We start from the raw sequence: 17,709 nt of genomic DNA on the forward strand, positions 1-17,709 counted from the left end.
GATATATCATCTTTATAGTAACAAACACATGTATTTACAGCTTTTAATGATGTCTTTATGTATTGGAATTTGGAATACTGTTTAGAGGGACTAAATACAGTTTTACAAGCAGTTAACTTGGGTGATGGGGGTTTTCCCCTTCACGTGACATTGTGCATTAGGGCTTCATTAACAGACGGGCCTGCTGGCTAAGCGAGCAGTCAGTTGGAGACATCCAGGTGAACCAAAGGCACCTTAACTTTGAGAAAAGATTTGCTCGCTATGTATGTGGATCCTTGCCATCTGCTCCCTGTTCAATGAAACAGAGGATGTCCACTGAAATAGCTGGCCGGCCTGCTTCTCCATTGTCACCTCTGTTCCCTAGGAGATGTCATGTGCCACACAGTTGAGTCCTCGCAGTTAAAGCACTATAATATTTTTAGCCAGTTGAAAAAAGATCGATAACCTGCGGGTGCAAAACGGAAACACTCTCGCCAAGAGCTGTCTGTGGCTAATCACTGTGAGGAGGCCAAGACAGCCCTCCACAGGAGAGCCTGCTGCTGTAAGATGACCATAACCATTTCTCATCTCACTACTGTCAAGGTTATTCAAAAAGACAGGCCTCCAATCTCCTAGGGGAAATCTTCGAGTTTAATTGTCTTTGATTTGATCTTTATGAAATGAGTGTGTGACACACCCAGGCTTTTACATGCACAGATGTATCAACACAATTATTGTACATAAGCGAACCATTGAAACATTTTTGCACGTTCTGATGCAGGGAGAGAGAAAAAAAACACTGGCTCGTGATCTATTGTTAAAATAGGAAATGCAAAGTGCAGTTTTGTGTTGCTGTTAACTACATACCACAAGAGGGCAGCCAAGCACTGTATCTAGGTCCATTAAATTTGTCACAATCACTGAATAGTAAATGTCAGTCGACTTAGTTTTTTCAGTGTCACTGGTAAACCAGAGCCATCTAGTGGACTTTGTTTTAAACCTGCAAAAGCATATCAGCAATGCCCTTTGTTCCACTGTTTTTAAGAATTTAAAAAAATATGTAACCTGTTACACAGTTCTAGTTTGAATAAAAGACAATATTTTACCCAGAGTTGAATCAGTGACGAGAAATAAAATATTCCAAACGTCCAGAGAACATGGTCCGTATATGTACTCAAAATACTGTTTTCATAAGTTTATTGTACAAGAACACATATTTTATCAAATATATCACAATATCACCATATAAATTGCACAAATATAACATGGATAAAGCCTAATTGAATATTAAATTGAACAAAGGAAGGACTTTTGCATTAAAATATGTTGTTGACATTGATCGATAACAAAGATTCATCTTTTAAATCAATAAATCGCATTTTCTGAAATGTATGGTGAAACTAGACTATTTACCCTAGAACTACAAATGATGTATCGTGGCTTATGAGTGTGAGATGGCATCCTGGTTGGGAAACACTCAAAATGAATAATGGGATAGAATCTACCCTTTAAGGCCTTTCTACATCTGCTGAGAAAGATTTAAAATGGCAGCATGGCAGCCACGGTAAAACAGAATAAAATATTCTGCAGCTTTTGAGCATTGCAGCAGTGATACTTCAAGATGTGGTGGTGGTTTGACTGATTTAATTAATATAAGGAAGTTTCTATTATTAGATATTAATTTAATGGCTTTGACTCTTTTTTTCCCATAACTATTTAGGAAATTGCATGTAGGGGTAGAAATTATGAAAATCATTTTGTGATCATTAGATATACGGTATACTACCCAACTGATCATAATAGATATCAATTACCAATGCAAATAATAATAATTAATAACCAAAACTCTGTAGCCAACTAATACAAATCTCTTTACAAGTGATTGCTGTACATTTAACAAATGCATGAACTAAAATGGGAATATTTAAAATGTACTGCAAATCAGAGGGTAACTGACCAATTTGACACAACACAATGTGATTTTTAATCCAGAACAAAACTAATTTAATTTACCTCCAGTGTGTGTCTTTATAAGATGAACCTTCCAAAACAAACAATAAAAGGTGATTTCAGAGCAAATTGTAGTTGGTATTGCAAAAACAAAAACTAGTGTTGTTCTTGATACTATACTAGTGTGTATTCAGTGTATTTTATTTACTGCAGCAAATCTTCATTTCAATGATTGTGCAAGCAGATATAGCATAAAAAGCCCGACATTTTCGAGGCAAAGGGTTGCCAATCATGACTTTCAAGTCAAAGTGAGGCAGCGAAAGGGAAGGCCTTGTCTTGAGAGATTGTTGCTTCTCCTGCTTGCTCAGGCAGTGTGATGTCAGCGGTGGCAGTACTTGTGTAATTGACTTGGTAGGGGTGATGGCGTCATTTTATGCCCCGCTGTAGCCTCCTGCTTCAATAGCGCAGGGGAGACGGAGCTTTAGCCGACACGACGGTGGCTCCCTTAGCCCGGGTCGAGCACCGCCGAGTCGGACACCTCACCACGGGAAACATGGAGGCTGCGGCCGAGGAGCTGCTGGCCGGCTCTCGGCTACCTGTCACTATCGATCAAATAGTTAACGATACGCTATTGGTGACGCTGACCTATCGAGAAAGGAGCTACACGGGGATATTACTTGATTGCAACAAAAAGTAAGTGTCATTTATTTGATTCACTAGATCATTCGTGGCTCAAATTAATTGGACTTAGATGCTAACTAGTAACGCTAGCTAGTTAGCAGCCCGGGCCGCGATACGAAAGGCTTGTGGGTTATTGTAGCTGACAGGGCAGCTAGCTTGTTAGCATCAGAGCTAACAACCATGTTTTCATAATTGCTTTTAATAACATAGTTAATCGCATCATTTCACCCCAGGGCTGCCATGTCTGTCAAGGTGGGTGTCCAATATTCTGAGATGGAGAATGGGTTAAGATGAACAATAGCTAATGTCAGTGGGTTCATCCATAGCTTATTGTTAGCCCTAATCATACAGATCAGATCCCACGTATTCTGTGGAAAATAAAGAATTGACTACACGGCATCCAGTGAATATGACATGTGTTATGCCTTGCCTTTATTTAATGGGAGTGATCGTCTAAAGTGTTGTCTCTTGACATAAACAGGGGTTTTAGCAGGGCAGGTAATTAGCCATATTTATGTTCATTCTACAGCTAGAGTAGTATTATGATTTAACTTGATCATGGTTGATTACAGTTTGACTTTAGATGATTTCCAAAAACACTTTGGCTTCTCTGTGACAGATCACCTGAAATATAGTGGCCATAAAGGCCTCCATTGTAGGCATCTATCAATGTGTAATAATGTCTTCTTTGCCTGTCTGTGTATGTCACTTGTAAGCCCTCTTGTAAACGTTGTGCACTTTTTTTCAAAGCTTCTGGCTTTTTACTATTAATAGAACAGAATTCCACTCAAGTGTCTGCTTAGATTGCTTTTAATGTGACCCTTCAGTCAAATAGGCTTCACCGTAAGGTCACAAACTATTACCTCTGTCCTAATAACATACATTGTTGTTAATTTCACCTTGTCTTTCTTTAAACCTTTACTTACACGATATATTATATGAACATACATTGTATTAATTACCATATCTTTGTAATATGCTTGACCAGTCCCCCTGGATCTATGTCACAGGCAAGGAGAGTGTGCTGTAAAGTCTCTGTAAAAGCCAATGACTTTTCTGATTCCTTAGTGTCATATGAATGGAGGAGAAAGCATCAAGAGACTTGTCTTCAGCAGTGAATGTTTTTTCTCCAGGGGCTGATCAGCTCCCTAATCGTACGCTAATGAATTACCACATATAACACCAAGGTAGAAGAGGGGTGTGTAAGTAATTTAGAACAGAAAAAACAATCCCCTGACTCCTTATCAAGAGTATAGCTCAGAATCCCAAGTGATTCATGGAATTTTTTTTTGCATTCACAAGATTTAGGGATAAAGAGCGTCCGTGGCGTTTACTATCCTTTGTTCTGTAATGAAAGCGACCGAAATAACGGCCATCACAAAGGCTTTGTTTTTTTTTTAGGTAAGATTGACAACCTTCTTTTATTGAATATTTGTATTACCATATCACATGTTTGTGACCTAACTCTTATGAATCCTTAATTTTCCATATAAAATCGAAGCATTCCACAGTTTGTCCACTCAAAATTATACAAATGGGGAAAAAGATTTAGAACCAGTTAACTGTATATGTATTTAATTGCTTGTTAAAACCCACAAAGGAACTATGTATATTAAATATATATTAATGTATTTATTGTGATATGCTGCTGCAATGGTGATTGATTGACATTAATTTTTTCCCTTCCTTCTGTTCATCATTTCAGGACCGGGCTGTTCTGTTTACCTGAATTCACAGCAAAACCAGTCGACTTTGTGGTATCTAAAACAACATGTGAAATGCCAGACGTTCAAGTTGAGGAGCAGGATTCCAACTCTCCCAGCCTGGAATCACAAAGACCAAAGGATGAAAACACTCTCCCCGAAAGCAGTAGTATAGCTACTGCACCTCCACTTTGCCCTATTCCCACTCCAGTGCCAGCTGGGCAGACGCCATACCCTCCTTATTTTGAAGGAGCACCATTCCCCCAGCCTTTATGGGTACGTCACAGCTACAGCCAATGGGTACCGCAGCCCCCTCCGAGGCCCATCAAAAGAAAGAAGAGGCGGACACGAGAGCCTGGTCGCATGACGATGAGTACTATCCGTTTGCGACCACGGCAGATACTTTGTGAAAAGTGTAAAAATACAGTGAATAGTGAGGAGGACAGCAAAGATGGTTTAAACAATGCAAAAAACTCCAGAAAAGAAAACACACTACATAGTGACGATGATGGAGATGACAAAGACACACCTAATAAGCTCTCAAAGAAAACTGATGGAGTTGTAGCCAAGGACAATAAAAGACGGGAAAATGGCACCAGCATTGACAGCAAGCGCCTCAGGAAAGACAAAAGGAGTGAAGCGGAAGGGGAAAAGTTCCCTGGAGGTGACGTTATCCCCCACAGTCCTGTCATAAAGATTTCATACAGCACACCACAGGGCAAAGGGGAGGTAATGAAGATCCCTTCACGAGTCCACGGTTCAATAAAACCATTCTGTCCAAAGCAGCTAACGCATAATGGCTTGACAGAGAATGGCAAGATACCTTCTAATGCTACGAAGGAGCAAAGACACATTTTAGATGCTCGACGGTCTGGTCTTACTGTATCTATTCCCAAACTCAAACTGACAAGGCCGTTCACCACCGTGTGTCAGGATATACCGTCTCCAAATATCCGACTAAGACACCCAAAGAGGGGGGAGCACGATGAGCGCATGGTTGAGTATGAGGCGGAACTTGTAGGAAATGCAAGGAGGCGAAGTCCAAGGGCACCTGGACCCTGCCTCACCCACTCCGAGGACTCAGGGGAAGGCAAGAACGCTATGGAGTTGTGGTCCGGAAGCTCTGGGGAGGAAGCGGAGCGTGGCCACAACGACCTAACCCTTCTCATCAATTTCCGGAAGCGAAAAGCAGATTCCTCCAGCTTGTCGGTTTGCAGCAGTGACAGCCTGGACGAGTCCAAATCCTTCAGTTCTGATGGCACGTCACCCGAGCTGTGCGATTTGGCGCCTGGTGAAGACCTATCTGTAACTTCGTCTTCTGTACCTTCACGGGACGATTGCAAGACGGTGCCCCCAATCACGGTGCGGCTACACACTCGCAGCATGACCAAATGTGTGACAGAAGAAGGTCACGCTGTGGCTGTGGGAGACATAGTGTGGGGCAAAATCCATGGCTTCCCTTGGTGGCCGGCTCGTGTCCTCAGCATCAGCGGCACCCGCAAAGAGGAAACTGCCACCTGTGAGGCACAGTGGCCCCAGGCAAAGGTGGCCTGGTTTGGTTCCCCTACCACATCTCAACTCTCTGTTGCCAAACTTTCACCTTTCAGAGAGTTCTTCAGGTCCCGTTTTAACCGCAAAAAGAAAGGGATGTACCGGAGAGCCATCTTGGAGGCAGCCAAGGCCGTTGGACATATGAGCCCAGAGATTACGTCGCTACTTTCTCACAGCGATACATAGGTTAGTAGACAATATACTGAGTTTATCAAACTGGTTGAATAAACTAATGCTTGTATATTTTTTGCGAAATTACCTTTTTTTATAAACATACAGAACTGAACTTGTTGCAAAAAGACAATTCCAATTAAAATTGGCAGATCTAGTCTGCAGACTTGGACAAGATTGTTGTAAATATTAAACCTGCCTTATTTGCTCACTGTCTTGACTTTGTGATCGTTCTTGTTTCCATCTTGTGCAGGAGGCTGAGCGCTGACGGGAGGTCTCTGAGGTTTTTTGTGAATTCTCAGACCCTGTCATCAAGACCCAGGAGGGAGTATGTGCGGTTGCCTCGGCGACTATTTATATGCTGTTTCCCCCACCCCCTTCTTTCAGTTATTTTTCACAAGGCTGTTGTAAAATGGCTGCCAAGATGGAGGGATGTTCAGGACATGGGAGCAAATCAGGGCCATGCAACCTCATGGTCTGCTGAGACTAATACCTTAATACCCCCCCCCCCCCCCCCCCCTCCCATTTCAATCGAACAAGGAGCGGCATAACAAGAACCAGAATGTATTTATTATGTTATATTTTCAAAATCCATCTTTCTATCTGGAAAAAAAAACATCCCAGTGTGCTGCTGTCATGACTCGCTTTTGAGCGCCGCCTACCCGCCGTTAATACTAGGAAATTTAACGGAAGGAAGGGTTCCGAAAGTCTTATCCCTTTTTTTGTTTTTCCTTTTCAACAACATAACATCTTCAAAATGTGAACAGCTTCACGCCTGTGACAGTTTAACCTGTTCTTACTTTCAAGTGACCAGTGTTCCATCCGACATTACTTGGATTAGTGCATGTTTATACTGACGGTCATCCTTTTTATGTCACCCTTACATTTCACTTTGAACTTTGTGTCAAGCCCTCCTTGCTTTCCTTGAAAATATTTCCATCCCTTGTAATTATTTAAAGCATTAAGAAAAAAAGCACTTTATCTGTACCTTGGTGGCCTGCTGTAAGCTCACTGTTTGAAACGCTATTGTGAGTTACAGCCCTGATAGGCAGCAGGGGCGTTAGGAAATATTTGTGGTTGACTATCCATGGCCTTGGAGATAGGGGAGGAAAAATCTTTATTATAGTCTCATCAACAGTTTTTCCTGTTTTTGGATGGTTGTGTACACTGTATTGTTCACTCATCTACCACACACACTACAACAATCCAGACGTGACATTTCCACTGGACAGACATGGGTAAAATACTGTATGTGTCAACACTCCCTATGCAGTAACAGTAAAAGCTTTATGATTGAATTTGGGAAGGCTAGAATAACATGCTGTAAGAAAACTGTGAATTCATCTGTCCGTAGTGTTGAAATTAGCATTGTTTGAGTAAGGGAGGGGGCAGAGTATAGCAGAGGGCTGCTGTTAAGCACAGTCCTAAAACTGCACACAGTCTTTCTAATTTCCGCTTGGCTCCAAAAGCTTAGCTGTGATCAAAGCGGAAAAACGGTTCATTGATTGCCAACGAGGGAAGTTTTTCTTTTTTTTTCTTTTTAAGGGGAGCAGACAACCACCATTGTGATGCTCTGTGCTTTGACTGCCATCAAGCCCGGCTAGTTTTCCAGGCAGCCTTACACAAGATATAAATGTATGTATGCCTGAGAGGGGAAACGCGGCCCATGTATGTGCAACATGGCTATCAACTGTTGCCCATATTGGTCAATGTTATTGGCTACTTTGTCTTCTTTTTTTGTACATGTACAGTGCATAAAATAAAATATACAAGCAATATCAGTGCTTATGTAGCTTGGTGTGGCTATATCATGGCTTTGATAACATTTGGTATAAAGCTGCTTTTCATGGAAAAACATTTGTTTAAATGCAAAAAATATATTTAATTTATTGTTTAACAGGTAGATTTTACTAGTTACTGGCAGTTTCTTACAATGCTACCAGACTGGCTTTAGGATTTAAGTGTTGCCACCAAACATTAAACTTGTTCTTGTGAGCACATCTGAATTAACATTTCTCATTATACCAGGAACTTCCCATGCAGGGGTGATAGCCAAAACAGATTAAGATAAAAAAAATATCTGATTTCAAGTTCATATAATCGTACCACACTGAGTTATGCACAATACTCTTGGTTCACTTTGAATTTGAAAATATTTAAACGGGAGTACTATTTTTTTTGTCGATGTGAAACATCAATGACAGTTGGGCACAGATTTGTTATGAAGACCAATCGATTCTTTTTGCAGCAGAGAATTTGCACTGCATTTTTGTGAGAGGCACTGTCTTTTTTCTCTTATCTTCCATCGGCCTTCCTCCAGGCCTTTCCTAGCTATGCCACAAATAGTTGTGGTCTTCAGGTTTCATGAGATCTGTATGTATGTGCACAGTGGTAGCTCAGTGGACGTACATTCAAGGTGAGCTGTAACTCATGCCTCTGTCCTGCTATCACTTGATATCCACATTTTGCAACAACCTTTCAGCTGTACAAAAATGTCTCCCTGCATGTCTGCTCTTATTTCGTATCTGACTCCGTCTCTTGTCACATATTTCGCAACACTCCTCTTTCTTTCTGCAGGCGCAATGTCTCCTTCGCAAGCATTGAGTGATTTTAGCGTTTTATTACATCCACTAATGTCCCCATTAGTAGGAAAACAGGAAGACTGCTACCAGTTTTGTTATATGGGCCCAAAAGCTTGAAGCACTTACAATTTGAAGCAGAACAAAGTTGCAGATTGTGGGTTTAGTATTTAGCTTTAGAGATTCAATCACTCTATAAGACCTTCTCTGGCTATGACACAAAATATTTCAATTCAAGTCTATTTTCATCTGGCGCCACAGCAAATTTGTCTTGTTAGTCGCATGAGGGTAGCTTTTGATTAGAATAAACTAGCAACTGCACTTACAGTGCATTTGGCTGTCTACTTTGAAAAGAAAACCTCAATTTGGGCTCCATTTTTATTTTGCCTGTATGTTTTAGTTGCAGCATTTGTGCCAAGCCTCCTCCAGGCAATGCCTCGCTTTCTGAGTAGGCTGATTGGTTTAGAAAACCCTGTGCAGGTGAAAGGGGGCCATAGTAGAGCAGAAAGACGAGCTGCAGTTCCACTCGTTGAAATGTGTAAAGTGCATTGAGACATTGCACACTTGGAACAGCAATGATGGTGAGCAACGATCAACAAATCACTTTCCATTTATGTTCTCTTAATTTGCCCAATGTTTAAGAGCAAAATGGCAGCTGCAGTTCGTTCCCTTTGGAATTTGAGGCAAACATTCCATCTTTGTCTGACACTGAGATTGATAGATTAGATTATATTCATAGCTGTGGATAAAAATCCTGCAAAGAAATAGCTGTTATAGCTGTGGCTCTTTTTAAAGTATGCTTAGATAATTTCAGGAATTCATCTTTAATAATATATTTGAGCTGTGAGTATGCTTGTTTATTACTATAGTTCTTTCAAAATGAGTAAAAAAAACACCAACCACATTATTGTAGAGTCTAATATTCGTTTAAATAATGTAACTACCTAGAACATTTCAGGGTCATTCTAAAGTTAAGGCTTTACTTCCTGGCACAGTACTATTTCCGTACAGGTGCTGTGTTAATGTACTACAGCCGCAATGTTTACCGTTTGGAATTTAAAAAGCCACGGATCATGATTCAGCAGGAACAAACCGGTTTTTCCATTTTCTAAAAAGCAGCTCCTACCCTGTTTTTACTGAAAACATACGAGTATGCTTATACCTACATAAACGGAGTAATCCTGTCTTATACCAGCACACACTGAGAAGACAGATCCGATTTTGTACTATATTCCCTCCATGAGAATTACACTCACTCCTTCACAGATGAGCACAGCATAAATCTGGGACAAACAGCCGAGGCAAATGGCAGAGGGATGCCATGCGCAATTACGGCTAATGATATGCCTCTATGCAAGCTGTGGCAATAATTAATTTCAGTGAAAGCCCATCCTGTATGTGAAGATTGCAGTAAGAAAAGTCTGAGAGGCAAAAGCGAGGAAACAAACCTTGGATAATATTCAAGACATGACTGCATCCTTAAATTAGACACGATAGATGATCTGGTGTAACATATGCTCATATTAAAGGTGTGGAAATACTTTTGGCAAAGGAATGATGTGCATACAAGAACTACAAAGCTCAACTACTGAATGCTGATGGCCTCATGTGAGATACCTGAAACAAAACATGAAAAAGGAGGGTAATAGGACACCTAGTATATAACTTAGTACATATCTAGAACTGGTCAGAATCATAATTTCCTTTTTTTGCCGTTTTACAACAGATAAGAAGAAATACAAGCTTCTATCAATACAGAGAATACAAAATGTAAGACCAAAATTACTAAAATTTTAAAAATATATATAGAAAGTGTGCACATTTGGAAAATTAACTTTTTAAAATAGATACTGAATCTAACAGTAAAAATATCTTGCTACTTCCTCTTCTCACATCATGTGTTTATTGACTTGTTAGCATCCTGTAAATGACTGTCTTATTGACCTATTTTGTAAATACGGGTTAGAGGTCAGAATACTAAAGCAGGAAGCCAATAATTCAATTTCCCTCATGTATCATGCATTCTTATGGTGTGTGCTACACAAAATTGACCAGCCTTGCTGAATAGTAATTCTTATATAAGCATATTCAATTGCTTTGTTTGTTTTTTGTTATCATTCTGATTGCAACTGTAACCCTGCTTTTAACATAGTTACACCAAATTTGGCAAAGACTCGTATTACGATGAAAGTATTCGTATAATTAGTATTTAAAATAAGGCAATCAATTTTGCGTCATGCTATTGTGTAATATTCTTCATCTCTGCCTTTTTTTTCTATGAACTTGTGATCTTTTGGGAACAAATTGAGGAGACGTGATGCATTTTTTCAAGAATTTGACTTTTACAGTAGACGACGGACCATTAGTAAGGCGTGTGGTCTGTATCATGAGAATAGACTCCTATAAGAACCGACCTCTACTCACAATGCAGAAAACCTTTAAAGAGTATTTATCTAGTGATTCTCCTCCCTTTGGTGACTCCTCAAATATTTCCTTTTGTGGACAGATTGAGTCAACATTGCTGATGCCTTCATTTCAATTGCTTTGCTATGGATGTGGCCGTGAGCATGCATGAGTCCTCCCTCAGGATGTGGTTGTGCCTCGGCCCCAGCAAGCTGCAGCCTCAGGCCTCCTTGAGCAGCTGTCAGTGGGCTCTGGAGACCCTAAAGAGAATCACCCTGCCCCCAACCTCACCAGCCTGCCTGCTCTCACTTCTGCGAGGCCTAAAGGGGGATGGGCTTCCTTGTGGAGACATATAACACAGTAACACAGAGGGTAACTTCTTGGAAAATGCATTTTATTTACAAGGAATGTGCAGGCAGTATGCCGAATCAGTGGTTGAATCCAAGGAATGTAACACAAGTGCTTTTGTTTCAGTTTTCTGATTGTCTGCGTGTTTCTATTTCTCCTATTTCTTGTTTGCTTCTCTTTTATAGTTCCTGAATTGTCATCATACTAGAAATTTTTTTTTTCCAAATTCATAATCCAACAAAAGATAACCTTCAAGGATTTTGAATTTTCCTTACAGATCCCTTGTAAGTGTTTGGGAAAATTTTATATTTCTCAAGAGAGCTGTATCAGTAGTGTAACAGGTTGCCACGGATTAAAAGTTAATGAGTTTGAAGGTGTTGTTTACATTGTGGAGATGACTTCTGGCACATATTTCATCTGGCTCATTGTGTGAATATAGAGTGCCTATGATTTTGTCAAAATTGTCGAAAGTCGGTCATTTGGTCCCAGAATTATTATGTCCTACAAATAATACATCTTTGTTCAATCATGTAGGGATGTGTAGAGGCTGGGGTAGAGTTGAATGTGTCTACACTGGATTTTGGAATTCATTTGTATCTACATTTTAAAAAAGCAGCTTCATTTGCACAGCACTAGTTGTGGAATTTCTGACATTAATAGTTTTAACTTTGTTTTTTTCTGTTGTTTTCTTTAGTTATTTTGAGACTTCTTTTTTTTTGTTGTTGCTTGTATCTCACCTAGTTTCTAGAATCCCATTTTGAATGACTACACATTACCAAAGCTCTTGCAATATTTTTCCTAGAAATGAATCGTACAAAATTGATTATAGTTGTGTGTGGATGTAGGCTTGTCGCAATGCTCATCCCATCTGTGAACTTTGCTCTGCACAGCATGATTTCATAACCACCACCTTTGTCTCACTAATCCTGCACTTTTAACATTGCTGCACAACAATGATTCAATCTTGGAATTTATAAAAGCTTCAGAAACTTTCACCACCAAATGGACTGTAATCTAGTTACTTCATAAGAAATTGGGAGGAGGCATGTGTGTGAAGTTAACAGGATCTAGTGGATTAATGCCTGCTCATAATGGGGTGGGTGCACTCTGGGCTGACAGTGAGGCCAAAATTGAATTTGCCTCATTCGAGTCACATTCAGGTTTGTACATACTGTACATTTTATCACACAATACATGCCTAACAACTTAACCTGAATCATCATATTCAAGATTTCATCCACTGATGTAATAAAATGCGATTCCAGTTTGGTGCAAAAGGTGATCCCTGGTACCCTAAAAACATTCTACCACCATCTGCCATTGCTGTTTTATATAGTGGCAACAGGAAATTGCTATCTGGATCCAATTTACTTATTCGACTCAGCAAACTGAAATAAATCACAGTCATTATAGTTTTGGAACACACAGTTTGCTTTAGCTATTTGAAATGAATGAAAACACAAAAACATTCCATCTTTGTTCAGCGTCATCTGTGGCTATCATGTTAAGATAAACTGGATTTGAAGACATCATTTTATTGATAAGCCATGCCGCAAGAGATTTGGAGAAAATGGTGTCGGCATGCATTGTTCACACAAAGTAGAGATAATATGTGCTTGTGTATTATCTAAGATATTGGCTTAACGTCATTGGATAGATATTCTCTTCATATAAAATGCAGAAAATGTTGTAACCTGAACATTATAATGTTAAATTAACAAAAACAGTTCATTGAAGTGGTGTAAATTTTGGTTCCATTGGGCAAAAGAGGAAATGAACCAACCAGATTGTTATTGTTCAGTGTAAATACCAGCAGCACCTGTGATGTCGGCGTGTTAAATACATTTTAGGACTGTAGAAAGGGTACCGTTTTTAGCAAAACATGTTTTTCACATGGTATCTCTATATTGTAAATTTTGTCCTTTGGTTAGTGTGTCTACAATATTTGCCTCACAATAACAGTGTTAAACTGTGTATGCATTTTCCAATTGGCATTTTGTTGTTTTCAGTTGAAACATTAGCTAAGGAATTCAAAGCAAATCATAAGCAAATGATTTTTTCTCGTTTTACAGAAAGAAAAGAAAACAGATTTGGGCAGGGGTTGTTGTTCCACGAATTGGTTTACTTGCAGGGTCTAAGTCAGGAGCAGCTGAGCTAGCACAGCTCCCACCTCCTGAGGCTTGGGAACTGTTCATTTGTCAATATTTCACTATGTGTGTCCTTTGTGTGCTGGAGCATGCGGGGTTTTGTTTTCATCCTTCAACTCACACAGCTATGCACAGTGAATGTGTCCATTTAGTCAAGCAAAAGAAGGAGAAGCTCACTTTTTTGCAATTCCTGCCCACCCTCATATTTGACATTCTTTCGCCTTGTATGGTAGATCGCCATCAGATGTTGCTCCACAGGAGAATGATAATAAGTGGAGACTGTTAAGGCCTCTGGAGGCCACTGCAATATCCCTAGAGAAAGGCCCCAACAGAGTATTCATAATACTATATATTGCCTTCATTCCTTATTCTTTGATTCGGCCTATATTTTCTTCCTCGAAAGTTGGAGAAAATAAATGGTCTTTTTTCTTCTTTGCACCTTTTATACCTATGGATATATTTTAAGAAAAGTGACATTGTGTCAAATTTAATCCACTAAAATGCTGATATTATATTGTGGAATGTTTCAATTTTCTATAAAATGTGTGCTTGGGTGTGTTTGTGTGTTTACAATCATTTGTTGGCATCTGCATTTTATTATTGAACCTATTTGTAGGTTTTTGGGAGCCTTTGGGACAAGTTCTTTGTGGGTTTTGATAAATATGTCTTTAATTAAATAGTGACAGCTTTCTTTAAGAGTTTGAAATGAATGGAAAGATTCTGTATACGTGGAGGGCAGGAGTATTCTATGTTTGCAATTAGGCAAAGACATTGTCCATTTACGGGAAAGACTCCCACAGAGCTGTAACAGCCTCTGGTGGATGCATTTAGACAATCGTAAAACAATCTCGTTGCTGACTCTCATAAACTTGAAACAAAATGATGACGGATCGTAAAATAAACATGGACTGTAAATATGTGAGCCGGTGTTTATTAATGAATGCAAACAAAACTAATCAATTCCATGTTCCACGAGTAAGAATGCTGCCCACAGCTCTGTGAAAGATGGTTTATCAAAGATTACAATATTGAGGCAAACCAGTGCATTTGGAATTCAGAGGAAATGATGACGCAGTAGGCTTGTGTGTGACACATTTTATACTCAAAAGCTGCACCTGTTTAAATGCAAAGTAAGCTGTGTAAAGACCTTGCACACTATTTCATGGACTTTTTTTTTAGATTTCATAATTACTTCTTTCAATTTTCCTACTGGTCGATTTTTTTATGACAGACTCCCAAAAAGCAGTTTGTGTGGTGCCAGTGTATTTGCCACTTTAAAATGTATTATTTGAAAGCAAATGAAGATAAAAGCATGCTCTATATATTCATTCATTTTCCAAAAGGCTTATCCTCCTTGCAAGGGGCGTGTGGTGTGCTGAAGCCTATGCCAGCCAACTATGGGCAGGAGCACACAGCTGCTGCAGGGCTGTCACTCATATGTTATCATGCTGGCTCATCTGGACTGCTTAATGGGCCAGAGAATACTGCTGCCATTATACACAACTAATGCTGGTCCAAGCCTTTATTGGACTTTTAGCAGGATATGTTTTGGGTTCTCATTCCCACCCCCATGGTATCACATGTTTCTGGTATATAAGATGCTGATTTTTATGCCAATGCTTTTAATATATATTTTTGTTTTTAAATCTTGTCATGTTTCTTGGCCGAATGCATTATTGAACAGCTCAGTTCTGAGATTCCTCATTGGTAATCTGCAACATTTCACCTGGGATACAGTGAATTTCGTTCCTGTATTCAATAATGTTTTTGTTTATTATCTATTGCCCATAGGCCTACTACCTAACCAGCCTAGTGATGCTTAGGTAAATTTGAGCAAATGACAATTAGCAAGAGAAAAATTAATCCAATAGCGTCACCTAGTGGAATAACTGATGTTATCAGTTATCATACCGTTTTGAAGCTTTAATTAATATAAAGATGGTATTGATGGAGGACCTGTGCAAAAAAAGCCCTTCAGGGGTACAGCTAGACTGGAGAAATTCGAGTAATGATTTTAAAATATGTCTTAATTATATCAATCCTTGGTCCCTTCTTAAAAAAAACCCAACTCAATTTCATAAACAATTCCACAACATTTATTGACATACATCCAGCAACAAACTGCAACAAATTCAACTCTGCTGCTCTCTAGTGGGAACAAAGCAATACTGCAAGGATGCTAGAGGCTATATATATATGTTCTGAGATGAGCAGCGACATTCCATGAATAAACACACACACACACACACACACACACACACACACACACACACACACACACACACACACACACACACACACACACACACACACACACACACACACACACACACACACACACTCACACACACACAGACACGAATGTGTACTTTCCAATTTTGAGTTTAACTGCAAATCACTGGTGAAGTATACTCAAGAAGATAGGCAAACATTATCCATTCTTTCAGAAGTTTGTAGTAGATGTCCAATTCCGATGAAAAACATGGTATAATGGAGGACTTCAAATATCTGGTGGGGTTTGCAGTTGAAAGTCTGGGTGTTTGAGTATTTTGCCAATTTTCAGTCAACCCCATGAATGTATAATTACAAGGGACATGTTTTACTTGACTTGAAAGAAGATTGTTTTATGCTTTATGTCTGTTTTGTAACAAAAATTGCACATTACTTGGAGACCGTTTCCACACTGACGTGAGCCGAAATATATATAAACACATTGGGAATGAAGATTCCATTATGATTCTTTAAGTAAACATATCCTAAGCCCTTGGTGGAATGATGTTGTCATTTTTGGTCAGGTTGGGACTGGCACCAGTTGATGCCAATTAAATCCCTTCTCTGTTCAGACATTTACAAACGGGTACGAACAGAAGCACAGAGTCAATGTTATTTTTTATTCTGGCACTAGACGTTTCCTAGATACACTCCGGCCTGTTTTCAGCACCTTTGGGAGCTCTCTGTTTGACATGGAGATAAAAAAGGGTCTAATCATCTCAATTTATATGTAGTACAAACCTCAAATTGCATACTGGCTCACAGGGTTGATTACTGCCTTTTGCCAATTATGCTTTAAATGAACAGGCTATTAAATGAGACACATTGAGACAAAATGAAGCCCAGCCTCATGGAAATGTTCACGTTGGGGTGTGATGTCTCAAATCAGTTTTCCCTCTACCAGTTTTTTCCTCTGCAAACGCCCCAGTTACAAATGAAAAAAAACAGAAAAACCAAACAGCCTAAAAAAATGATGATGCCAACATCATGCTTTACTGAAAGAATGGTATTTTTAAAGAATTAGATCAGGGTAAAATGATAAACTATGAGTCAAAGCCAGAAAATCCTTGCTATCTCCCTCAGCTTAAAATGGGTCACTGCCAAACTCTTAGAGAAAAAAACCCTGACCTTTGTACCAAAAGGAACAATATGCTCCAAATTAATTGGTAAGGGAGGATAAATGAGTCAGGGCAACATTATAAAGCACCCAGTGGAATCTCCAAAATAGGCCTCATCGCAGTGGGATTCACTTACTGGCTGCGAGAGTGGAGGAGAAATATGCCAGCAATTTGAGGGTCCAATCAAAGCAGAAAAGACTATCTTTGGGAACTGACCCAACAGAAATGGCAGGGCGCATGAAATCGAGTGATGCCCACAGCTTGGGAACTTTCATGACCTTGAAGACTCTGCAGGGACGGTGCAATATCATGTCCCCGTTCTGTATATTTTAGGCCTAAAGTAGTTCAAAACTGGTACTACTTCGGTCACATTTGGTATACGAATCTTGGTTTAAAATATTTTCAGGCTAAAGTACTTACATGGGCATGTTAGTTGATTAAAAAATGTAAACACATTTTTACAAGACTGAATGACTTAACCCTTTGTAGGCCCACCCATTTAACTCTGTCATTGATGGCAATGGATGTTCTAAGATTTTTGGGGTTTTGTTCAGCGTTTGGAGAAAATTAGTAGACATTTGATTACATTTCTTTTGGCAACTGTGACAAACTATATAGGCTATAAACTGCTGAAATAATCTGCCACTGAAAGCGGCAGAATGCGGAATTGTTTTGCACTTATGTTTGCAATTATGAGCACATTTCAGCATGGGAGTGCTATGAGACAATTCCCACTTCAGTTCTCCTCTCACCATTGAAAGTATTTCTTCGGTACATCAGGTCTATGATCCCTGAATATGGCAACATA

The 17,709-nt window shown here is 39.5% G+C and overlaps 1 protein-coding gene across 1 annotated transcript; it reads left to right on the forward strand.

Moving 5' to 3' along the window:
- The first annotated feature begins 2,184 nt into the window (after positions 1-2,184).
- pwwp2b (PWWP domain containing 2B) lies at positions 2,185-7,811 on the forward strand. Its single transcript, XM_077730119.1, has 3 exons — positions 2,185-2,622; positions 4,316-6,050; positions 6,289-7,811. Exons 1-2 carry the CDS (start codon positions 2,483-2,485, stop codon positions 6,048-6,050), a joined length of 1,875 nt encoding a protein of 624 aa, XP_077586245.1. The 5' UTR covers positions 2,185-2,482; the 3' UTR covers positions 6,289-7,811.
- The last annotated feature ends 9,898 nt before the right edge of the window (positions 7,812-17,709 follow it).

Source organism: Stigmatopora nigra, chromosome 12 (genome assembly GCF_051989575.1).
Source record: "Stigmatopora nigra isolate UIUO_SnigA chromosome 12, RoL_Snig_1.1, whole genome shotgun sequence".
Lineage (NCBI taxonomy): Eukaryota > Metazoa > Chordata > Actinopteri > Syngnathiformes > Syngnathidae > Stigmatopora > Stigmatopora nigra.

Excerpts from the sequence above, each read along its gene's own strand:
- pwwp2b (XM_077730119.1), top strand. The coding sequence starts at position 2,483 with ATGGAGGCTGCGGCCGAGGAGCTGCTGGCCGGCTCTCGGCTACCTGTC. Across the intron at positions 2,623-4,315 it reads TTACTTGATTGCAACAAAAA|GACCGGGCTGTTCTGTTTAC; the intron begins GTAAGTGTCATT and ends TCATCATTTCAG.